This window comes from Mauremys mutica, chromosome 6 (assembly GCF_020497125.1).
Source record: "Mauremys mutica isolate MM-2020 ecotype Southern chromosome 6, ASM2049712v1, whole genome shotgun sequence".
NCBI lineage: Eukaryota > Metazoa > Chordata > Testudines > Geoemydidae > Mauremys > Mauremys mutica.
The window spans coordinates 43,925,877-43,952,113 of record NC_059077.1 but is presented as its reverse complement, the minus strand read 5'-3'; the positions used below and the strand labels follow the sequence as shown (position 1 = coordinate 43,952,113).

The window sequence follows — 26,237 nt, the reverse complement described above, 5'->3', positions numbered from 1 at the left end:
TGTAGTTTATAAACTTGTTTTTGCTTTATCTAAACCAGTGAGTTGGAGTGAAGTGCGTGGGAAATTACCTTTATTACCTTTTATCGTAGCTCAAGGGGCAAAGACTATTGCATATTCCTCTCCACATTGGGGGAGGAGAACTCTATGAGCTTACACCATACAGTTCCCTGAGCAGCACAAGATGGTATAATTTTGGGTTTATGCTCCAGACAGGGTATGTGCCTGGAGAGCTGAGAGTTACCTTGGCTTTAGCCTTTCTACTGTTGGTTTGTGCAGTGGCTAGTCAGAGAGCCTGCATGTAACTGCAGCTGGGTGTGTCCCTACCTGTATGAATGCCTGTGGAAGTGTAAGACCAGGAGTGGGTCTACAGCTTGTCACAACAGCACAGTGAGAGAGGGAGCTGGCTGGTCAGAGGGTTCAGTGGTACCCCACTTCCAGACAGCACCCCAGGGGAAACCCATCACTAGGGTCTCGGGGAAGAGGGCAGAGCAGAGGTGGAGTGGGTTTTTTTGTTTTAAAAGTTATTTCAGGAATATTCTACCGTTTACAATGTTTGCATGTGTTTAGTATAAATATTTGGTTACTAATAAAATGTGTGGCACTCTTTGAATCTGACTGGAAATATTATTAATGATACCTTCCATTCAGGATTTTGAACACAAGAGCTCTTGGATTTGACTGTCTGACACTTTAAGAATCCCTATAAGACTATGCTCTGACTTGTACATCAGCAAGAAATTACACCAGCTTGCAGGAAAGGGGAGTGCAATAGTAGTTTAAAATTTAATCCAGCGCTATCACTCACCAGTTTCTGTACCATATTCAGATTTCAATGTATAAGATACAAGCAGGATAAAATCTAACCTAAAACAGACCCAATCTCTGTCTGGTTTGGCTCAAAATCAGCGCGTGCTCGGAGCAATGACGCCCACAGGCCGATCAGCAGAGTCTCCCAGCTCACGGTGATTAATGGGCTCGGGGTCGCTGTTCAGACGTTTCTACAGGCATCGTTACACACACATTTCCCCTCCCCCCCCGTCTCGGGCCGGAAGCCACCGGAGAGCCGCTCTCTCGACCAGGGCTCAAGAGCCCCCGCCCTGAGCAATCCGGCTGCCCAGGATCAGGCTCGCCTACCCGCCGGCTATTTGTCCTGAGCCCCTTGTAGCCGGTTACTCCCCACCCCGCCCCGCCTGCTACCCTCCAACAGCCTCGCTAACGCGGAGTCCCTCCCGCTCGGCCCGCCAAGGGCGGTGCCCAGCGCACCAAACTCCGAGCAGCCCCGGAACGAATAGGGAAAAAAGCAGCTACCCCAGCCCCCATTTATAGGCCTAGATGCACTGCGCAAGCGCACAGCTGAGCCCTAGCGCTCTCCGTCGCTTCCTGTTGCCCTGGGACCGTTTCCGGGTCACCTGTCCCGCCCCTTGGTGCCCGTGTAGTGCGCAGCGCACGGCCGCAGCCTCTCGTTCCTGCCGGAAACTTTTCCTCGGGCGCGTTCTTAGCTGGCGCGAGGGACTCCGGGGCCATGGCGGGAGGCCGCCGCTGCCGCTTTGCCTCCTGGCTCTGGCTGCGCCTCTGCTCCGGCCGCTGAGGGTCCCTGGGGGCCAGAGCCAGAGCCCCGGGCATGGCCTCCCCGCCGCTCCCGGAGCCGGGCGCCGAGCTGCGGGCTCTGCAGGGGAAGGTGGAGGTGCTGGAGGCGGAGCTGGGGTCCTGCCGGAGCCAGCTGGAGCAGGTGCAGCGGCTGCTGCGCCACACGGAGCGGCTCTACCGGGAGGCCCAGGAGAGCAACGAGGCGCTGCAGACTCAGGTACCGACCCCGTCCTGCGCCGCTGCGGGTCTGTCCCCTCCCCGAGCCTCCCCTGTCACCCGGACACGCCCTCCCCTCACCGCTGGGGTCTGCTCCCCTCCCCCAGACAGCCCCCTTCCCACACTGCCGCTGCCCTTTCCTTAGCAGCCAGACACCGCATCAATTCCTGAGTTTTCAGGGCTTTCCCTCAGGGATCCGGGTCTGCATGCCCAGCCCCAGGCTGCCTCTGGCTCTTGACAGGCTTTGGGCCCTGTTAGCCCATCATGTCGCTGAGCTGTTTTCCTCAGCTGCAGCACCAGACAATCATAAGCTCTAAAATTCTTCAGTTCAGGGAAAGTCCCACAGGGATATTTGATCTAATTTAGCTTCTCAAATGGAGTGTCCAGCACTGGAACTTCGTTCCAGCATTTTTGAAACCACCAATTAAAAGTGCGTTCTATATCGTACGTTGTATATTGTATTCAGATTCACAAACCTGGTTCCTTAATCAAAAGGGAAGATTACACTAGGGAGAGGCAAGAGAAAGAAAAAGATGGAAGACAGCCTGGTAAAGATTTGGGACAGTATGGCTCACAAAGGTTTTATAGCCTTTACACATTTTAAGATACATCACTAACTGGTATACTAAGATGATAAACATCATCTTTTAGGGTCACATGAAAAATGGGTGTTTTTTTAATTTTAAACTTGTTTCTTACAAACAATTAGGGGTTAGGTCCCTTCCTTCACATTTTCTTCTTTAATCAGTATAACTTTAATATGACTGGAATATCATCTTTTGTTATGACATCCACTGATCTAATATATGGGAGTCTCAAGAAGCTAAAATCAGTTATGGTATCTATGGTAGATTTAAATAGTTGTTTCTCTACAATATCTGCAAGAAAATAGAGCAGAATAGTTTTCTGAGATGGATAATTATAATGGCTTTGATTTAATATTTTTTTATAATGCATGCTTTTTCTTGCAGGTCGAAGAACTCAGTAAGGAAGTCCATGATAGGAAGAAAAAAGAGAGAGATACATCTAGTGTAGAAGTGCAAACTGAAGACTATGATTCTTGGCAACAATCAGGTAGCCAATGGAAATTGCACTGGAAACAGTGGAAAGAGATCCTTAACACTTTCATTAATTAGTTAAATGAGTTCTCTGACTTAACTTACCCAGTAAATATTGTTCTCCATTTCTTATTCAGTTGAAGCTTATTTTATATGCACATGTAGCTCCCCTTCCTCTCCTGCATCAAACACAACTTCTTGTCATTGCCTTTAAGGCCTTTCACTATTAAGCCCTGCCGTTGTTTGTGGAAATCAAACTGCTGATCCCGGCTTTGTACTGCTGGTGATGTAGCTTCGATTGTCCCCTTGTCTGCTTCTCCCTCAAGCAGTCATGCTGCCCTCTATGCATGCAAAAAAACCTCGTAATCAAAATTGGAAAGCTACCTGTGAGGAACTGGGAATATGATTCTACAATTTTTGAACTCTGTGAGATTATGAACCCCAGATGTCTGTCAGATTGCAAACTCTGTTTTGACTATACACTCTTCTGTCCTTCTCCAAGGTCTGTTTGCCTCCATGTTGTGTTGGCATTGAAAAGGCCGGTGACAGAAGAATAACAGTAGAGGGGAGTTGACCATTAAATACACAAAGGTTGTTAATTTGCTGAAAGACTTGTCCCTGTGCAAAAGAACTAGTTTAATGGGGAGAGGTCTCATTGGTAAGTCAGCTGACAGGGGCCTGTGCTCATGTGAGGAAGCCGGCAAGGGGGTCACTGAACATGGGGCTGCAGGTTTTAAAAGGGTAGAAACTGGTCTGCTCAAGGGTCCATTTTGTCACCCAGCATATAGAAGCCTCATGAGGAAGGAGGGCCCTGTCTGCTTTCCAGAGTCTGGATGGCCCAAGGGACTCAGACCACAGCCTAAGGACCCAAGGAGATCCAGAGCAGAGAAACTTGGTTTCCCTTCAGAGCAGTCCTAGTCAGTGATTGGGAAGGGGCACTTGCTAGGATCCCATCCCCTTATCCTCTTTTAAAAACCTTTTTAAAAACAACTTCTGCTGCGATGGATTTAAATCACTATTTTCTGGCGTTAATTAGGCAAATGTTGAGTTGCCCTTTAAGCTTTTACCAAACACAGTTCATTTTATTGTCATTTTATCATCCTAGTCCATTCTGTTTCATCCACTTATTATGTGCTGCCTGATTTCTAGATTGTGAGCTTCCAGGGCAAGGAGCTCAGCTCTTTTTGTTCGGTTTTGTTTTGTTTGACTTGTCTGTGCAGTGCCTAGCGCAATGATATGCTGATCTTTAATGGAGGCTTCTAGGCATTGGCATAATAGAAGAATAAATAACAGGATTACTTGTGCATACACTTCAGCACTTGCATAAGTACATTTAAGCAAGTTTTCATTTGCTCAACAAAAGTGGGGTAAACAAAAAATGGTGTATGCTACCTGGAAATTGATTCCAGTTGGCCTACCTGTGAAAAGTGAAGCACATGCATTAGGGTCTTCAGGCTGATTTTGTGTAAAATGTTACTTTGCTAATTTATGCAATTTAAACTTTTTTCTACAGATTATTACAATTATCAGAATTATTGTAACAACATTGATGCTCAAGATAACACATCTGAACTATCAGTGCAGCAGAACCATAAGAGTGAAGGTTCCAATCCTAATTCTACAGAGCAATCTCAGGCAGGTGGTGATATTCATTCACACATTGGTAGCACAGAACTTGCTGAATGTGGACAAGGGGATAACTTAATCGAGAATTTACAGGTAGTAGAACTGTGTGTTTCGAAATAATTTTGGAGTCCTTAATCTGTCAACATGTCTATGATTTTGAAAGTCTAGCTTCAGTTCCGATATTACTATACGAGATAGCTGTTTCAGTGATCCACAACTGAAGATTGTTTACAAACTTTTCTCCTTTGTGCAATAAAACTAGGGTCCCAGTTCTTTAATTAGGTCCACCAGTGTGGATCTGGGTGCAGGATCGGGGCTAGGTTGTAAAGGTGTATGCACATTTTAAAGCAAGAAAATTTAAGATGCATAGAATTTAGATTAGGAGCTATAATTGCAGCATGTTTTTACACAGGGAACATCCTTCTAATCTGCATTATGTGGAACCATAAATACACAACAGCATTTATAATTGCTTTTTGTTTTTTTAAAAAGCAGTCACATAACTTTGCATCCTCTAGGGATAGTAGTCCATTGATTTGTCCATCTCTGTAAAGCTGGAACCAAATGGGATTTTTTTTCTTTTAAGGCGCAATTTAAAGGAAGTGTGCATGTGTGTGTGCGTGTGGTGGCGTGGGCCTGGGCTGGCATGGCCTGAAAGCATGAAAAGTAGCCCAGCCAGAAGTATTTGCAAAACGTGTGCAGGTAGGTTGGAGGTGCAGCTGGAGAGGTATGCAGAAGTGGACAAGGAAATTGAGATTGCAGCCAGAGGTACTGCCTTGGAGGTGAGTGTGGGAAGAAGCTCCAGATGTGTGAGGAAGGAGTCTGTAGCAACCTGAAAGGGGAAAAAGGGATGCTTTTAAATGAGTTGAAGATAAATGGAATTCATGGATCAGAACAATGGTAAGGCTCTGACAATGAGTAGGAACTGCAAAGAAGAAGGCTCTTGTACCATTAGTTGTGAAATTGTGGGAAAAGCCTGGGAGAGAGGGTCGATTCCAGAAGATGAGGGGAAGTAGCAGAGGAGAGAGAGAGACATAAGGTCTGAGGTATCTTATCTAAGGCCATGTCTACACTTACAAGCATGCAGCAACACAACTGTACCAATACAGCTGTGCCACTGTAAAATTGTGTGTGTAGCCACATTATGCTGACAGGAGAGAGCTCTGCCGTCGACATAATAAAACCAGCTCAATGAGCAGCAGTAGCTATGTTAGTGGGAAACATAGCTTATACTGGCAAAACTTGTCACTTGTGGTGTGTTGTTGTTTTTTTAAAGTTTTGCCAACATAAGTGCTAGTGTAGACATGGCCAAATAATTGATATTGTGCTTCTCACCATAGTATATGGAGTAGGCTGCAAGTAGTATACACAGTTTAAAACCAAAGCAGTTAGTTTTCAAATGGATCCTGAAATAAATGGGGAACAGGGGGGAGTTTGAGAAAAGGTGTGTGTGTGAGATGTGGCTGTGCTTCTTTTGTATGCTTGAGAAGGCAGACAGTAGCATTATGAGCATGCTGGAAACTGGAGAGCTAGAATTTGGAAAGGTTCTAGAGAAAGGAGCTTCATCAGTCAATGGGAGAGGGGATGAAAACATGAATAGGGGATCTCAGCAGAGGTAGACTCAAGCCAGTGACATTGATGTTTATGTTATAGAGTTTGTCACTTTCTATTAAGGGTACATTTATAAATAGTTAATAAATGATCTATGAATGTTTTGATAAGTGATAGATACTAGTACAACAGAAGGTATTCTAGATGGTTATATGCAACCCAATGACATGGATATCAATCTCTAACACATACTACTTGTGTCTATAACAGACTTAATAAATTAGTAATAGATGTTATAACCTTTTATAAGCTAATAAATGTACCCTTCATATAGTGTATGGCTGGATTTATAAATCACTCAGATAGCCTGGTGATGAGCGCACAAATGCATAGGTAGGCCTATATGGGCATAGTTGCAGTGCTCATAAGGATTATGTCGATTACAGTATTGGATTGAAAGTACTTACACTCAAATCTTTTATCAACAGAATAGGTATAACATGGGCATTGGCAGTGCCAGCTCTCCCACTTCCCTGTGCTGTCAGTTTGCCTTACTCCCTGATGTAGTTGGACAATATATAGGGTTAAGAAAGGAGTTCACTCTATCCCTGTCAGTCCTCCACCTCTCAAAGTATCTCAGTGCTGGTTTTGCAATCTAGTACTTAAACACTGAACTGAGAACCAGAATTTATTTTATAAAGGTCACTGTGGGGACAACAGATGGTACCTTTTCTTCACTACGTCAGTGACCTGAGTCACTTTTGTATTGATTAATGAAAAATGAAAGGCTTTGGGTGTAGTCCTGGCCCCATTGATGTCGTTAGTGGGAGTATTGCCATTGATGTCAATGCAGACAGCATTTCAACCTCTTTTCTCCACTAACAATCCCCCGAGCCATCCATATCCCTAAGGCACCAGATTTTGATCAGTTTATTAAAATGGATATTTCTTTAAAATTATGAAGTGTGTTACAGTGGAAGAATAAAAGCTGACCTTTCTTGTAGCAGACAACTTACTTTTTTATTATCTGATCTTAGGAACCAGAAGATACTTCGTTAGCAGAAGGTACATTAGCAGAAAGCTTGAGAGCTGCTGCAGAAGCTGCTGTATCACAGACTGGGTTTATTTATGATGAGAATACTGGATTGTATTATGACCATAGCACTGGATTCTACTATAATTCGGTAAATTTCTTTTTCAAAATCGTTGATGTTTTGCATATATGGATCTACCATTTGCCTGATATAAGTTGGAGTAATAAATATGGATGGAATCAACAGAGAACTAAGACCCAAGCTGATTTTATAATTTAAAGTAAATATTGATTGAGTGTGCTATCACCATGTCAACTTGATAATATTTATAAAGTTGCCAGTGAGTTCAGGTAGAAATAATTACTAGTTTCAGAAATGTACTTTCTATAAAGATTGTTTTCATGCAAATATCCTGAGAAATAATTTGAAAAGAAAAAGAAAATTTCATATCCAAGCACGTTTTTTCTAAACTGGAGTAACACTTGTTTTCAGTGGTTTAACTCTAGACTGAAACCAATGCAACAGAGGTCAGACACCACTGAATGTTTTTCGTGGGACATCAAGCTGTTTAATTAGTTCAGTCAGAGGAAAAAATCACAAAAATGTATCCCTTGATGTGAACAATATAAATCATGTTTATTGTGTTTTAAGAAATTCTTAATAGCGTTTTCCATAATTTTTGCATTATTAAGTTGATGGTGGTCTGGTTTCTGTGAACCAATTGACATTCACTGTAGTTCAAAGATCAGTGCAAACACTTACTCTCAAACTGTCAGGTTCCTCACACATGCAATTGCAGTGTTTTGTGCAGTCATCCAGTTCACATATGCTGTTTAAAAGTGCAGTTGCTGAATGATGATAAATGTCAGTATGAATAGCAAATTTAGGTCTTTATCTAGTTCCTTTCAGACCCTGTGTACTGTTAACATTTTTATACTATTAACAAAGATGTCTCTTATTAAGGTGAAAATTTATTTTTGCAGCAAATTATTCTACAGTAGCAAAGCTTCTGTTGGAGTCTTTATTTTAAAATTAGACTTAGAAACTGGAGCTTAAAAATAAGTCAAATTTTGAACAAAACAGATTGTAGTAGCCTGCCCTGAGTGATTGAGATTTCTCTGCTACCAAAGGCATATTCAGAGAAAGTGTAGAAAACCATTCCATTTAGCTGGATGCTCTTATGCTTAATTGAAAACAATTTTGGGAGAAAATAAAGAATATTAAGACTATGTCTACACTACAAATTACTTGAGTATAACTTACATCACTCAGGGGTGTGAATAATCCACACCCCTGATCGACATAAATTATACTGACCTAAGTGTGGAGACAGGAGTTATTAAGATGACAGAGAGCTTAGAGCGTCTTCACCGGAAGCGCTGGAGCGGCGCGGCTGTGCCACTGTAAATAATATAGTGTAGACGTAGCCCAAGACCTCAAGCAAAGTGGATCAAAATATTTGGAGTTATTCAGCTTCAGCAATATAGAGTCATCTTCATTTACAAATGTGGATGTCTTTTTCTTTTGTAAGGCGTCTATTTTGCTATGAATGCAAGAGCATACATGTTAATCTTAATGGAAGTTCTATACTGAAGGAAGACTAGACTCTTAAATTTGCAACACTGCATGGGCAAACTCAGTCATATGCTTTGGAAATGTATGTAATGCTAATGAAAAGTGCTATACTGACAGCACTAGAAAGTGAAGAACAGCTACAGCACAGACATTGGTTTTACAAGCTTTCCAACACACTCACCATTTTGGCTCAACCCTGCACCATCACCTGTTTTACTCTCTGCTTTTAGGGATGCTTATTCCTAATGTTTTATTTTCAGTATTGTTAATGTGTTATTGGTGCCCCAATCCTGCAAACATTTGAAGTTAGTGGGGCTACTCACAGAAGTAATGTTAAGCCTGTGTATAAATGTTTGCAGGATTGGGATCATAGGATCCAGGCTCATTTTGCATCACAGTTACTTGATCCTTTACTTAGCGTTTGTATTTTCTTGTGTAATGACTGTTGCTATGGTAATATGTATTAGCACATTTAGTTCATTTACGTGAACTTCAAGCACAGTTCTTTATTAATTTGATGTTTTGCTAGGCAGTACATAAATCAGATTAAAGGATGCCTTGTGCTTTATTTTTCCTTTAAAAGGAAAATCAACTTTATTATGATCCAACCACTGGAATCTATTACTATTGTGATGTTGAAAGTGGCCGATACCAGTTTCATTCACGAGTGGATCTGCAGTCTTACCAGGCTTCAACCATTCAGACTAAGGATAAAAAAGGAAAAAAGAAAAGAAAAGATCCAGAGTGGATTACTGCAAATGAATATAAGGTAATTTATTTCAGATTTGCAAATTTATCAAATGCAAAAATTATTTTTCTGTGATGCAACTTGTGATTAACAAATGTGTGTGCATTTTGAGGACTGAAGGAATGATATGTATCCAAAATGTGACCAATGCATCACTAAAAGTTAAGAATTAATACTAGAAAGTGTTAAGATAATTTTCTGATTGATGGGGCTAAATGGGGTGGGGGGGGCTTAAGTCAGCATGTCTTTGTTTTTCTCAGTTTGAACTATAATTGCAGCACAAAGTATATACAACACTTTAAACTCACCCATGAGTCATAACTCTGCAGTAGATAAGTACAACAAGGTAAATTGAGGAAGGGAGTAGCAGATTTAGTTTGAATATAATTGCTTTTATTTCAGAACACTAATGTTACCTTAATGTGTTTTTAAATTCCTTTTTTGTGTATAAAAATATAGGAAAACTTTAAGAAAAATCAATGTGAATACCTTTATCCCCCAAGCCCATTCCATTGACATCTTGAATCTATAATCCTTTGGATCCAATATGAAATTCATAGAATTATTTTAATTAATATTATATCCCACCCTTCTATTCAGATACCATTTGTTCAGGCCATCTTTTTGTCATCTACCGTGTCAACTGAACTACTGTGATATACATCTTAATACGTAAATGGCCACTGAAATCAGTGTGTATTTTAAGAAAAGTTTAGCGCCTCCTTTTTTACTACATTTTGTCTTCCAAATGCTAAAACAGTTTACTCTGTACTACATTATAAGTAGACATTTCAAACTTATACTTGTACCTCTTGAAGATGATAGTATGTCTAAGTTCTGTTGCCATTGATGCTTATAGCAGAATTAAAGAAACATCTTCCTAATGTATATCAATATTTGCTATATCAAATTATTGTTGTAGAGGAACACCATTTGAATTGTAAATCAATTTTTTCCTACTACTAATTTAATTATACATGTTGATTACCTCAGTTCACAGTGCTTGCTAGTTTGCATTTCTAAAACAGAATGCAGTATTATCTATTTTCCTCTATGAAATTACATGAGCATCTCAGATTTCAGCCAGTCACGTTGTCTAAAACCTAGAATAAAAAAAAATCATGCTTTTACAGTAGGGATTCTCAACCTTCCTGAATCAAGTCCCCCAACTAGCTTTATTTATTTTTGTTCCCTTGGAGCCCTTCCCACTCACCCCACCCTTACAATAGTGAGTGGGATACTGTCACCTAGTGTTGCTAATGCATTTGTTCAGGAGATATAAGGCAAATTACTTAAAATACAAGTCAAATGGTACTGTAAAAAACACCCCTTCTCTGTATTAGTGCTGCCGATGTCAGTCAGTGTGAGAGGTTTGGGCTTGTTTGGTATTGGAACTCAGATCAGTGAGAGGTTCAGTATTTGGAAGGCAGAGTTGTGGGTCATCTACTTGGAGCTGTTTCTGTACTTTGTCTTCAATGCTGTAAGTCTGGAAAACCCAACTTTGCATGGGTATAATGAAGCAAAAGGTAGAAAGAGTAGAGAGCTCTGGGAATTTCTCTGTAATTGAAAGCCAGAAGTTTGAGAGAGAAAAAGTTCCAAAATTGTTGTCCTGTCTGCTGTAGCATTTCAGCTCAATTGGCTATTCTTCTACCTCCCTTGAAAGATGGCTTTAACCTACAGAAATGAGCAGATCATGAGTCCAGGCAAATGAGCTGCAGTCTTCTTGGAAGTAGTAACTGAATAGTGCTTTCAGTCTCATCACATGTTCAACAACGGCAGCTTGTAGCTCAGGGGTAAGCAACATATGGCACGTGTGCCAAAGGCGGCACGTGAGCTGATTTTTAGTGGCACTCACACTGCCTGGGTCCTGGCCACTGGTCCGGGGGGCTCTGCATTTTAATTTAATTTTAAATGAAGCTTCTTAAACATTTTAAAAACTTTATTTACTTTACATACAACAGTAGTTTAGTTATATATTATAGACTTATAGAAAGAGACCTTTTAAAAACATTAAAATATATTACTGGCACGTGAAACCTTAAATCAGAGTGAATAAATGAAGACTCGGCACACCACCTGAAAGGTTGCCGACCCCTGTTGTAGCTCATCAAAATTAGGCTTGAAAGGATTAGTTTTTTATCAGTAAATGTCAGTTTTACCATATACACACATGCCAATAAAAATATTTCCATCAATAATTGAAATTTACAGATAGGCAAAGTAAGAAAATTGCTGCTTGAAAACTTATTAGAGTTTGGTTTAAGGCTATTTACTTTGTATATTTTGACATGATGCTGACAACTCATGTTTTAATGGTTATACAGCTTGAATATCAACATCTATCATTAAATACTGTTTGGACCCCCATAATTTTCCACAAGTGTGAACATTTAAATAGCTAAAAGTAAAAGATTAAAATAAACAGATATTAGCCATTGAGTTATAAAAGAATAAAAATAAGTTCTGCCAATCATAATTGCCACCCCACAATCCTAGAGGAAATCTGAAAATGTGGGAAATGTTGTAGTTTCCACTTGCAAATCAAGAGGCCCACGTGTCCTGTTTCTGAATAGAATTTGTTAATTTGTCTGATAGGATTTATTCTTCACTTGCATAGATGCATTTAGTGAATTCAGATGGTTGAAAACTTTAACCAAGTAAGCAAATAGAGCCTGCCAAAGGTAGTTGCGGAAGGTGGTTAACTAGATCAGACTTTACATCAGTTAAGATGATTTTAATCTCTTCACACAACTCAAGAAGGCGAAGTCCTCTTCCTCTTGATAACTACCTTTGATTTGGAGTAGTAGGTGGTGATTATTGTCATGCTGTCTGGAGTGGCTCTCAACCATGAGTGCCAACCTCAGGGCAGACTCAAAAAGCAGGGCAGAAACCCCAAACTGGTTGTATGCTCTATAATTAGGTTTCACCAACTCAATAACAAGATGAACTCAATTTGCTCAATATAACAGTGTTACTATGGAGTCACAGACAGTTCCTTGGGCATTCCAGTCTATCTTGCCACCCACGCAAGCTGGGCTGTGAGATAGGTGGTTACTTTACACCAAAAAGCACAACATCATTCATGTTACTTCCAGTCCCAAAGGACCAGTCACTTATCCCAGGTCATTTGTACTCAGATCTCAAACCAAATACCACACCTGTAGCCAATCCTGTAATAAATTAACTAAAGATTTATAAACCAAGGAAGGAAATGAGTTATTTACAAGGTTAAAACAGGAAACACATGCGCACACACAAATTAGTTACCGTCTTAAATTTAAAAAGGTACACCGCTACCTTGATATAACGCCACCTGATATAACACAAATTTGGATATAATGCGGTAAAGCAGTGCTCCGGGGTTGGCAGGGCTGTGCACTACGGTGGATCAAAGCAAGTTCAATATAACACAGTTTCACCTATAACGTGGTAAGATTTTTTGGCTCCCAAGGACAGCGTTATATCGAGGTAGAGGTGTAATATAAACTCCTGTAGTAAGCATATCTATATGTCCTTTAGGGCTGACCCATGCTAAACTGTATGGGGATCTTTTGTTTGTTTAGGAGTCTCTTCCCCTCAGAATCCAGACACCACAAAAATCTAGTTTCTCCTTGTTAGAGATTTTTATCCACTTCACCCCAGAATCCAAGCTGATGGGATAAGTTCATGTGTAGGTCTCCCCTTCATGGAGGGAGTAAGGAAGGCAATCAACAAGGTCTTTATCCTTTGATGCTACACACAGCCTCATTTGCCTTCAGTGGACCATCTTGTGTCCAGGACAAGCACTTTACCTTAATTAATGCTGCTTTTCCTGTTTGGCGAGTTACACAATTAGAAGTTTACAATGCAAATACTCAGTATAACTTTATACCATGGGCTACAGATATTATAAATAGGATTAATACATGAAACATCCTACAAAGATTCCATAAAGTCTAAATGCTAAATACATTCATATAACACTAATATCTATTTTAACTGTACTAACCCACAAGTAAGCCAGACTGATTTCCACCTATGCATTTGTCAGTGTACACTGAGGCACTGTGCCTTTGGCATGAGTTGGCATCTGGTCTGCCAACATCACAATGATCAGATCTCATTTCCTGACAGAACTGAAAATAAATGTGCATTAAGTGGCCATGCTTTTATAAAATTTATTATCCTGCATGGCTTGCTGCATAACTGACTTCAAGGCTGATGCATTTTCTGGGCAGCCGAAGCTTCTCTGTGTATAATGCAGTGTGTCCATTTGGGACTGGTGGCTACTTACTGAATGTGGGTGATAAAACTACTGAGCTTTTCCCATCATGGATCAAGCACCATCACTGCAAATCCCAAGGCATCAAATGAATATTATCTAGCACAGTGGCTCTCAACCTTTCCAGACTACTGTACCCCTTTCAAGAGTCTGAATTGTCTTGCAGACACCCAAGTTACAACTCACTTAAAAACTTACTTGCTTACAAAATCAGACAAAAAATACAAAAGTGTCACAGCACATTTTTACTGAAAAATTGCTTTCTCATTTTTATCATGTAATTATAAAATTTAATTATTACAATTTTTAAATTATTAAATCAATTGGAATATAAATATTGTATTTACATTTGTGTATAGTATAGAGAGCAATACATACAAATGATTGTATGAAATGTTAGATTGTACTGACTTTGCTAGTGCTTTTTATGTAGCCTGTTGTAAAACTAGGCAAATACCAAGATGAGTTGATGTACACCCTGGAAGACCTCTGCGTACCCCCAGGGGTACGTGTACCCCTGGTTGAGAACCACTGATCTAGTATTTCAGATTTGTTGCCTGGTGTATGTTGAAAGGGGTTGACAAAAAAAATTCTTCAGAAGTGACTCAGTGCACAAAGCACATAAACAAGCAGTTGTACAGCTCTGGCAATATCTGTTGTCTGAAGTTGGATTGCATTGTATTGACTCATCTGAATATATTTCAACACTTCATGGTTCACACCACTGAGTTCTGAAATTCTGCAACTCACTGTGTTGTTTGACAGTGGAATGGGGCACCATCCTGCAGAGCTGAGCTTTCCCCAGACATAATGGAACAAATCTCCTTTGCAACTGGCAAAATCAGTGTGTCTGCTGTGGTGTGAGGCTTAGTATGACATGGCACAAGACACTTTAAGATGCTTTGCAGGCAGTGTAGCATGCTTGCTTATAGTACTTTTTGGCTGCTTTAATGCTTTGAGTCTTTCTTTGAAAAAGTCAGGTGGCTACCCTCTAGTCCACAATGTCTCATCTGAATTTGCAAGGCTTCAAGCTGCCATTAGCCAGTACATCACCACAGACAATGCTTTGTGGATAAGGTTCATTTGCAATGCCAATAAATGTAAATCTCATTTCCAAGTAACTTTCTTCATATTTCCAAACTTTTTGTTTCTTCGAAGATGAAGCACTAGTACAATCACCATCTCTTTACATGCCACAAAAACTGATCCATTTTATGTACTGTACAAGGCAGCTATTTCTAATGATTAAGCACTAGAAGAACTGCGAAATTGGATGCTCCAAATGCCTGAAGGAGAGGAAGGGTATAAACCTCAGGTCTCTGGCCCCCAACTACTTACAATACCAGGTGGCAACCGCAAAAAATAGGTTCCATTATCTGTTTGCAGTTACTTCCCTGAGCTAAATCTAAAGATAGAGTACTTAACAGCATCCACAGGACACTCAGGCCTAAAGTTATAAAAATGGCCCCCAGTTCTGTGGGTGCTGTTATTTACACCTCTAGTTGCATACACTTAGTAATGATCTGATTGCACCTGTAAGTTACTTAGCCAGGGATCTTAAGGGCACAAACTGCAGGTTCCTGGCTCTACTCCTCCAGTTACCTACATCACTTGGTGGCAACACTGGAGTTCAGCACGTTGCCTCCCCTTTCTCAACCTTAGGTCTGGCAATGCACTGGGCCTCTGGGCTTGGAGAGCTGCAGAGGTGCCCATATTGGCAATCCCTGGAATTGCGGGGTGGGGGAGGGAGGGAGGACACAGCTTCTTGTACAATAACAGGCTCTTAATAGTAACTCCAGCCACACTCTGCTCCACTTCAGCCTCTGGGAAGTAGCAGCATTAAGGCTATAGGCTGTGGAGGGGAATACCCATAATGGCTAGGGCTCTGGACAGGGATTCTGGGAGGAGGGGGGTTGAGGAAAGGGCTCTAGACCTACCCCCATGGAAGCCACACACTCTTAACCTGCAGGCTTGGTGCTTTGAACTCTCCTGAGGGATTGGAACCTTTAATGGCATTGCAACCACATGCACTAGGTTGCATTGCCATTCACTCAAGTTTGGCCTGGCTGTCCTTCCGCACTCCACCTGGTAGCAGTGATCCAAAGGCATGTTATGTTCAGTAGTTACATAGAAACATTTCAGTTGTTTGGGAGAATTGTTAATAAAATAGAAACATTTTGTATCAGAAAGCAGGGGAAAACTACCTTTGGGGGGAAGTGGAGTGGCAGAATTTTATTCGGTTAATGATGGATCTGATAATTTTTCATAGCAAACTTGGAGTTAATTTCTTTGGAACAGGCGCTTAAAATGGTGTTGCTTTGTCATAAGGGTCACATCAGCATTGCCTAAAATATAGTGTTAAAAATAATGGCCCTGAAGTAAGTACATCTGTGCTAAATTCTGGATCATTATCTAGCATGTATCATACATTTCTACTAGAAACAGCTGTTTATTATTTACATTCTCTCCTTTCTTTGTGAGAAAAATGTTTTTTTGTTGCAAATAACTTGGAGGGTACTCTAGCTGAAGCAACTAAGTTATTATTTGCCTTGCTGTTCCTCAGACTCCCTCTGGTTTTCTGTTTGAGAGACAAGGTTGAGAAGGATGAGACTACCTTTTTTAGGCATCCTGCTGTTTTGAGAGACCCGTTCAAAGTATGCACTAATTTACTGAATACAGTTGTGCTCCATCTTTATTAGAAGACCATCTCCGTTAAGGAACCCATTTTTGTCAGACCCCTTTGGTAGCTTCTTAATACAGGTTTCACAGTATGAATAATCTCTAGTTTTCTTTCATTGTAGGTGAAGAGGCCTCTAGTTGACCCCCTTCACAGTGCTAGTGGAAGTAGTTCCATACCTAGATCAGTTGCCATGAGTAGAGTAGATTCCCACTCTGGAATATCAGAGGCAGCAGGCCATCCCAGTCTGAAAGCATGCATTGCGCAGCTAGCACAGTTGAAGAACACAGTGAACTCTTAGGCTTGGGGAAGAGGGGGAGCTAGCGAGGGGGGCATTTAAAAGTAGTTGTATTTTGTACAAAATGTCCAACTCAGTAGTAATGTGAAAGCATAACTCTACTGATGCCACTCCTCCCCCAGTATATTACAGATGCAGAGCTTAATTCAGCTAATGACAAGCTGCAAGATTGAAAAGTCAGAATGGTAAACGCTTGTCTGTTGGCAAAAAAAAGAGTAGACCACTTAAAGTTAGTTCTGAGTGATCAGGTGTTTCACATATCTAACAATATTTACAAGAATAAAGCACCATACAAGTTGTTAAGGGAACCCTCTACCCTAGCTAGCAAAAGCATATCAACACATCTTGGTGCTTTTCCACATTGCCCTTGTCTTCCACTTCTGCTATGTAATCATATTCCATATGGACTCTTGGATTGAATTAATTTGATTTTTAGTAAGATTATTTTATATATGAAATCTTGTTAGCAAATTAAATCTTGTATGGAGACTGGATGGTATAGTCAAAAGGCAAGAGGTGAAACGTCCATAATTTATGATGTGGTCTATGCTAGATGCTTTTTAACTATGTACCTTGTTCAAGCAGGCAAATTACAACTTGATTGGGCAACAAGATATGCATTAACATGAAAAAAAATCCAAAGTAAATAAGATAGGCAGTGCACAATTTTCTTAAATGTAGTTGTATCTTTGAGCACAATAATTAAAAAGAAATGGCATTTCCAAAGTAACAGCAATTACTTTTTGCTGTTTTGTAAATACAAGCAAATGGCAAAACATAAATAGAAAATGAAGTGTAAAAATAGTCTGTTATAGTCAAAATTTATATTGAAAATAATCACTGAAAGGTTTTTTTGAGCATTTTTATATAACTATATAAATTATTATTGTGGTGTTCTTAAGCATCTTATCTAGTTGAGTTGCAATACTTCCATTTTCAGTGATCATCTTATTATATAAAGAAATATATTGAGTAATAAGAAAATTACCAGCTTGTGTAGAGATTATGACAGCACTTGTTATATAAATACTAAGGAAGATTTTCCTGTTGTAAAACTTATCTTATTAACTACTGCAGCTGCTGTCAGAAGTCATTAGTTCATATTGATAAAGTATGTAGTGTTTTTTGGCAACATTATCTTGTGCCTCCCAAAAAAAGGACCATATACAGTCAATTTATAGTAATTATTTTAGCATTTTAAAGATGTCTTTTTAATCTGAAAATGAACCAGGTTTGTTTGTAATGAGTAATGTTATGGTTCTAGTGTTGTATCTTATGCAGATAGCTTTGCTGCTAAATCTTGCTTTTGAACCATTATCTTTGCCGGATACCTTACTTTAAATACTGTTTGAAAAAGTCATATCTCTTATACTACACTCCAACTTTATGTATCAGTGTATATATAAATTTAGATCTACTCCGCATTCCTGTCACTCTAGAGATCAGAGAATATATATTGCATAGTCAAGGGATGCCGATTCATGTCTCTTTGTCTTATAAAGCATTCTTTTAAGAGAAAAGCAATTTAAATTTTCCCAGCTTTATACTGTAATCAATCCTATCGCTTGATATCAGGAATGCTAAACACTCCACTATAATTTCATTATGACAAAACATAAAGCATCCCCCAGGGTAGGTAATAGAAACTTACAAGTTGCCTACAATATTCATTGGACTAGTAATGTTAGTTATTTTGAAAATGAAATTATTTCTGGTTATTTCACATTGAGTTACCAATTACTTTAAAGTGCAGATTTACTCTGAAAAGTGACTGAAAAAAGCAACTTCTTACTCAATAGACCAGGTCCATGTTTGCATTCATAGTCCTAGTTAGCCAGTAACATAAAGAGATAAGTTTTTATTACATTTTACTTTACATTTCTCTCTTCCAGAGCCTATATAGCTGAGAGAATGAGTTGGATTTTATTTTGGTTTGCACATCATTAACAGAATTGGTAACTTAAATTCTGAATGCAAAATCTTTATTTCTGGTGATACATAAGTCAGAAGGAACCCAGCTTGACTTGCAGATTCCAGGTTGAGTTTGCAGAGTTAGCCGATTTTAAAAAAAATAAAGGAAGAGAAGGAATTTTTAATTAGACTGTTTAAAACTCCTGTACAAACAGATTAGATCTCAAAGGTTAATTGACAAACAATAAACCTGGAGCCCCATCCATCCTTTATAACAGTAACTTTTCAGAGTAGAAGTGCACTTTAGTTACTAGCTTATTAAATATAAACAAAATTGTTGATATACATATTTTTATATAAGTATTAAAAGAGAGAGTTCCAAATACAGAAAGTAAGGAAATTCAGAGTTGAGACAGTATAAGTTGAGTTACTCTAGGTATGGTGACATACAGTAGGTTTTTTCCACAAAAGTGATCAATGAATTCTTACTGGTTTATTCCACTTAAACCATTTTTCTTCAGAGTTCAGTAGTTAATCTAATAAAAGCAATAAATTGACTAATTTCTCTCATTTATTCTTCTTAACCACATTTCTTTTAATATTTGTTTTTGAAGCCACAGTGATGAGATGCATTTATTGACTATAGTCTCAAAAAATCTAAACAGATATCAGTTTTTCAGCAAGTCAGGACATTTTCCTAACACTATAGTAATGAGCAATATATTCCCAACATTTGAAATGTTCCTTAAAGAGACCTGTAAGTGTAGGCATACAAAGGGTTAACTGTCATTTAAAAAAAGAAATCCCACACTTTTACATATTTTGGAGAAATAGAATTACATAATAGAAAGCCATAGAAGGCTTCTACTAAAATATTGCACTTTTATTGCAAAAAATACTAAAAGAATTTTTTCCATCTTTAATATCACCTATAAAACAAAGCTGTTTAATTTTTGTATAAATAACGGAAATGGGATAAATAACTTCTATAGGGATATTCATTCTTTTAGATCTCCACAGTCACTTATTACAGACCTTTTTTCTTTGCAGGCATGAAACTGAGAACTTTGCCCAAGAAATTTGTTTTTAATAGATAATTCTAACGTCTGACTCTGGTAGGACATAGAATCAGATAAACTTATGTTTTCCTTGATCAATAAGGGCTTTGTGCAATACATATTGAAGTCAATTGAAGTTTTTCTGTTAACTTCAGTGGGAATTGGATCAGGTTTCTATTTCTTCTGGCTGTGAGGGGTTGAAAAAGAATAATATTGGGGGAGGATCCTCTTCATACATGGAAAAAACATTTAAAAGTAAGTGAATTTGGGAGAATAAAAAACAGAACCTTTAAAAACCAAACAAGGATTGAATAAATGATAAACATAGGCCTCTGATACTGTAACTAGAGCTATGGGTTCCACACAGGTGCAAAGATGTCTCTGTGTGGCTCTGTTTGCCAGATTGGGGCCTGAGAGACTACACAAAATTACTAATTTGAGGCCTGTTGGCTGCATCCAGTTTCTTATGTAATTTGCTCATGAAAAACACATTAGTAGTTTTTATTTGATCACAGTAGAAACTAGTTTTGATTGTGTCTGTTTCCAACGTTTTTATCTTGATGCCATGCTGACTGTACAGTTCACTTCTCTGACAGAATTCAATAGGCTATCTCAAAACTAGGTGCATCTTAGCTATCTCTCCAGGAGACAGCGTTTAATAGCAAGTATTTCCCATAGAACTCTTGATACAGATGATATTTTTTTTACAGTGTGCAGTTTACTATTTGCTGCTATTCATCCTGTCTTTAGGTACATCAGTTGACAGAAACCATGGCTAATCTGAAGATTTCTTCTTTTGAATTGGCAGCTTCTGGTGAAGGTAGAGTTGAGACACCAAACACGTTAGTCTGTGGATGTTTACCTTTAACCTTGATAGATTAAAAAAAAATTCTTAGTAGCTGGGTAGTTGCTGTTTAAATGTTTTTTTTACCTGGAGGAAATAGGATTAAATTTATTGCACCTATTTGCCATAAATCAAATCTGGTCTTTAAATTATTTTCTAATTGAACTGAAATGTACAAATCCAGACATCTGCAGAAAACTTTGACAAGGCTTCTGTCTAAATTATAGTTGCCAAAAGAAATATTAAGCATCCTGTTACATCAATATATGGTGTCTTGACTAACCAAGAATCACCTTTGATGTTCTTACGGTAACAGTCACATTTGTGCTGCTTGCTCTGTAAAGGTGCCTGCCAAAAGGACTGGGGTGGGGGGTTTGTTCCCCCCCCCCCTTTTTTTTGTTAAACTTATGATATATGAAGATGGCCTGACTCTTTTTTTTTTTTTTTCTCCCCTCTCTTTACATTGGAAACTTGGGTTCTGGGTTGCTGGAAGACTGGAATAACTGGAGAATTAGTGGAATGGTGGCATTAAACAAGTGGAAGCTTAGCTATATGATTCTCCGTGCCCTGTCACCAGGCTGGGAATGAGCGTCTTATAAATCCTCCAGTAGAAAAATCAGAAGTCTGCCGTTTACATTTCTCTGAATCTTAAGGAATTGACATTTCTCAGCTTTTTCAAAAAAAGTACTGGTTCCTTCCTCTAAGCAGTGGTTATGTTGAATGAAGTCTGATTATTAATCTAGTACATGTGTTGATGCACATTTACAGAGAATTTATGTTCTGCATTAATACTACAACTGATATATTATGCAAAGTCGTCTTCTGCACCGTTACTCTTTTTTTTGTACGTCACTGCTTTTGCATTTTTTCAGATGCCGTATTTCCGTTAAGATGCCCTTGTGCTTTAAGAATGAATTGAAGAGTGTCTACAGCTTTAACATTACAGAGCACCAGGGCATGATGGAAGGAACAAAATTTGTTCCTTTTAAGAATGGAAAGGTGGAAGCTACCACCCGTAAAATAAATAAATAAACCCCAGATCTTTACAGAAATGTTGGATTAACCAACGAAACCATAAATATCTCATGCATCCTTGATTCCTAAATTTATTTGTTGCTGTACCCAAAGCATGCCAGGAGCTTTATGAACAAGTATAAAAGTCATGGGCCTTCCCCAAAGAACTTAGTCTGAGTGTCTGATCCTGCAAAGGGATTTACAAGCGTGGATCCTCATGCCCACAGAATTCCATTGTCTTCAATACTTAGCTTCAGCAGTAGTCTACACATGCATAAGGATCCACGCTTGTAGCTCACTTTGCAGGATCAGGACTAAGTCCGTGGTTGTGAGGGCTCAGCATCATGCAGGATCAGGTCTCAAATAAGAACTTTCCAACAGGGGTATTCAGTATATATCATGAATAACATTGCCTTTGTTTTTGTACATTTGAAACAACCAGTCAATAAATTCCTGACCTTGCTGCCATGAACTTCAGTAAGAGCAGAATTTGGCCAATAAATTATAAATTTAAAAATGTAACACTAAATTCTTTTTTGTTGGTTTAAAGATGATCTGCAAATATCTACACTTACTTAAACAAACAGGCTTTCTATTAAATACTGAATGCCCCCACTTAAACAGCTGAATTGGGATGTTTCAGTACATTTCTAAAGCTGACTTTGCTTTTTTCTTTTACATGGCGTAATGTGTTGAAAGCCATCTATACTTGTTGATTTGGGGCAGTGAGTTCGCGTGTAATACATTTTTGTCAGGAGAAGGGGGGGATTGCCTTTAGATGGTAATTTGTTTATGTATATTCACTTGCTTTCCTTTTTTAAATTGAGTAGTCTGTTACTGCTGAGATCAGAATGTTGTATAAGTTTTATGTTTATGGGCATTGATACTTACATCCTGAACCATTTTTTTTTATGTCATGCTTTTTCTGAACGTTTGATCTGCATACAAGAATTTAAAATGTGTATTGCAGTTTTCATCCAAGACTATCTAATCTTACTGGCCAGGTTTTGAGCCAGGCAACTATCTATTTTCTAATATACAACATCTGAAGGGATGTTAAAACAATATCTTCACATATTTGCATAAATACTAAAGTGAACAATTTGTGAATACACATCTGTCTTTATCTTTGATAAAAGTTATGATCTAATTGACCAAAGAAGCTTCTAGCATAATTCTCTCTCAGGCACTTGTGACCTGTGTAAACTCTTCACCAACCAGGTTGCCACATTGCTAATTACAATTTTAAATAAATGACAATGGCTCTGATCTCTAATGACCCTCTCATCCAGTCCCTCCCTGGCTACTGGAGCCAGCCATGGCCACTTGAAGCTCAAGCATCCCCAGGGAGGGCTGCATGGAAAAGATACAATCTGAGCTGTATCATCTTTTGTGCCTTATTTATGCGGGGCTGAAGCAGGAATGATTTGCATCCATTCCTTCCCTCTCACCACAGGCAGGCCTACACCTTCTCCACTCAAGGAGGCAGAGATGGTGTTGCTGAGGCAATCAAGTGAATTCCTCTTTGGGCTCGTCTACACCATACAGGTTGACATAAGGCAGCTTTATGTCAACCTAATTATGTCAGTGCCTACACTACAGCCTTCCTCCAACCGATGTAAGTGCCCTACTACACTGACATAGTAACTCCACCTCTACAAGTGGTGTAAGGCTTATGTTGGTGTAGTTAGGGCAACACAATGTCTGTGTAGACACTGTGCTCCTTACATTGGCTGTCTTGTTAATTTCACAGCAGGAGTCGTGAAATTGACAAGAAAGCCAGGCAGCTAGAGCCCAGCTGTCCTCTGCTCCCCTGGAGAAATGGGTGGCTTTGGACCCTGCTCCATTCCAGGAGACGGGCAGTCTTGTCAATTTCACAGCTTGGTGAGCCCTGGATGGTGCAGAGGTGAGAAGGCCCGGGCGGCTTCACCTGAGGAGCAGGGGGGTGAGGATGCTCACCACTGACTCAGGGAGGGTAGTGTGGACATGCATTGCGGTGGCTGTAAGTCGACCTAATATAGGTTGACTTGGGTTTGTAATGTAGACATACCCTTTGATGCAGAAGGGGTAAGATTTGTGCTCTGAGACACACATCCCCACCCTTCCTATGCAGATCTAAGTGATGCAGTGTGGTGGAACAGTCTAAGGTTCTTCTAGAATTGCTGTTTAATGAGAATTTAATGTGCGTTGAGAGGAAAAGCTCTTGGAAAATGTTTTCAAGTTCCAAAACAGCTAAATGTGTATGTAGACTTAAATGTTCTTTGCTGCCTAGGGGGTTAAGGCCAAGACTGGGTGACAGGAATTCTTGTGTTCTAATGACAGTTCTGCCATTGACCAGCCTTGTGGCCTTGAGCAAGTTACTTTACCTCTCTATTCCTGTTTCCACATTTATAAAATTAAAATACTTAACTTCTTTCACAGGGTTTACATTAAGATTAATTCATGTTTATATATAATCTTTTTAAAAAATACTTGAAAGGCACTTTTCCATTGTTTACCTGCTCTGTTTCAAGAGTATTGGATTTATTGCAAAACATCTATTCTGAGTTCAGGGTTCCAAATAAGTAAATAATTTGGGACCTTAAATGTTTTTCATTTACTTGACAAAGCTTTTCTGTTCACTTAAAAGTCTCAGGGTTGGTAGATTCAGAATTATGACTACAGTTTTTCTTAAATAGTCTGGAAAAGTTTATGTAATTCTTTGTGTTGATTTAATATTTTGCCTTGAGAAATTTTTGATGGTCTTGTGAAGGAAAATCAAATGAATGCTATAAGCCAAACACTGATGGACAAACATGCAATAAAGCCGCGTGTGTATGAGTAATAGAGAAAAGTCTTTCAGTAAGGAAATAGATTTTCAGTATGAATCTTCTGTGGCATTATAATGGGAACTTGGAAAATTAAACTACTTCTGCAGTGCCTTGTAATGAAAGGCTTTGTTAAAGATGCAAGTTTGAAAGAAGAAAGAAAGAAAGGTCGATCAGCGAACGTAGCAGGGAGTTCCAGGCATAGGGAGCACTGTGGAAAAAGAGAAGACAGACATAGAGGAAGAGATGAAGAACAATTAAGAAAGCTTGGACGGAGCATAGGAATTGAGTGAGGGGGAAAGAGAAATTAGGAGAGATGAAAGCAGAGCAGACGTATTTGGGATGGATTTACACAGGTCTTTGAGAGTGAGAACAAGAATCCTGAAGCTTGTTGTGAAGAAAGAGGCTGTCAGTGAAGGGATTAGAAGAAGAGAGTGATAGATACAATATCAGGAATTGAAGATAGCCATAACATCTTGGATACACTTGAAATGGGTGAAAGGTGTCATCTGCAACCTCTCTCTTGCATGCACACACAAGTTTATTGATTTTAAAAATCTCTTGACACTCGTTATAACATCTAGTGAAGGATTTAAATCTGTGTTATTTATAGATTAAAAGAATTCAGTCCCTAAAGACAATGTTTAATTCCTCAAGTTTGGTTTCTATAAATCCTCTCCAGGATTTGGACAAAGAAGAGCAGAAATCACCCAGAAGTCTGAATTGCCTTTCCACCACTAATGAGCAAATAAGTTCTACTGAAGAGGAGGAGTCTCCAAATGCAAGAAAGAAGGCTAAAGTGGACATTGATGTAAGAAACAGACTAACAGCCAAAGAATCAATTATTACAGATGGTATAAATTCACACCTTAACAGAAAAACACAAGATACAGCTGCATTTATGGATGACTGTAAAATAATAGAGACAGAGAGTGAGCCAGAAGAAGGTGAAATTACTGACTCGGAATGTGAGGAGTATAGCACTGAAGATGAAGTAACAAGTGAAGAGAGTGTAAACTCAGAAGACTCTGAAAATGAAGGTGAATTATTATGGCTTTTATATACAGTATTTTCTGTAGTTTTTTTCAGAAGTCCATTAAATACGTGAGAGCAAACTATAAGAAAATGATAGTGACTCATAAAAATAAAACTGAAAAGGGATGACTTGAGGTAGTTTAGCTTTAAAAACTGTAGTCTTCAGTGAAATATAAAAGCTTATGCCAATATTTATTGTGTTCTTTCCACTCTTTCCTTCCACTGTTGTTAGGACTAAAAACAAATATGGATTTTGCTCTTGTAAAAGCTGTCATATGAGTATATCTTTGTTATTTTGTGATGTTAACATGATACTCTTTCTCTGCTTACATAGACTGAATATTGTTTGTGTAGAGAATTGTAACAGGAGCTTTTAGACAGGGAAGCAATGCCATAATACATATACACTAGAGAGTGTAACCTATATATACTAAAATTAAGATCACAGTCCTATTCTTATAGTAATTTCTGGGATCAATTATCCAAGCAGTGCATAGAATTTCTGTTATTGATAAAGGTTCTCTAGATAAGTACTATATAATCCACTGAGGGTGAAGCTTATCTATGCTGCAGAGGACGAGCACAATCCCTCCAGACCACTTTAAGTTCTACTTTGGACATGTTCGAGTGGCTGTGTATGGAATAGGTGTACAGGGAGGCCTCTATGCCCTTTGAAAGGGTATGTCTACACTACCAGCTAGATGAGTGATTCCCAGCTTGCATACACATATGTGCATTAGCTCTCATCAGAGCTAGTGAGCTAAAAATAGTAGTGTTATTGCAGAGGCACAGGCAGCAGCAGCAGCATGGGCTAGCCACCCCAAGTACGTACCAAAAGGGTTCAGGTGGGTTTGTGCTCAGGGCTGCTAGCCCTGACTGCCACTGCCCATGCGACCGTGGCTGCTCTACTGTTTTTAGTGTGCTAGTTCAGATGAGA

At 39.2% G+C, this 26,237-nt stretch overlaps 1 protein-coding gene across 3 annotated transcripts in view; it reads left to right on the top strand.

Moving 5' to 3' along the window:
• Positions 1 to 1,410: 1,410 nt before the first annotated feature.
• AGGF1 (angiogenic factor with G-patch and FHA domains 1) overlaps positions 1,411 to 26,237 on the top strand; it is a 40,578-nt gene continuing 15,751 nt past the window's right edge. The window contains exons 1-6 of one of the 3 annotated variants that reach the window (XM_045021107.1): positions 1,411 to 1,804; positions 2,775 to 2,877; positions 4,375 to 4,580; positions 7,076 to 7,222; positions 9,231 to 9,416; positions 20,351 to 20,420. In XM_045021107.1, the coding sequence (XP_044877042.1) occupies positions 1,622 to 1,804; positions 2,775 to 2,877; positions 4,375 to 4,580; positions 7,076 to 7,222; positions 9,231 to 9,416; positions 20,351 to 20,420 (895 nt within the window). In that variant the 5' untranslated portion in view covers positions 1,411 to 1,621. Of the gene's footprint in view, positions 1,805 to 2,774; positions 2,878 to 4,374; positions 4,581 to 7,075; positions 7,223 to 9,230; positions 9,417 to 20,350; positions 20,421 to 24,947; positions 25,306 to 26,237 lie in introns of all 3 variants that reach the window. The other 2 variants (XM_045021104.1, XM_045021105.1) reach the window with 2 other exon arrangements.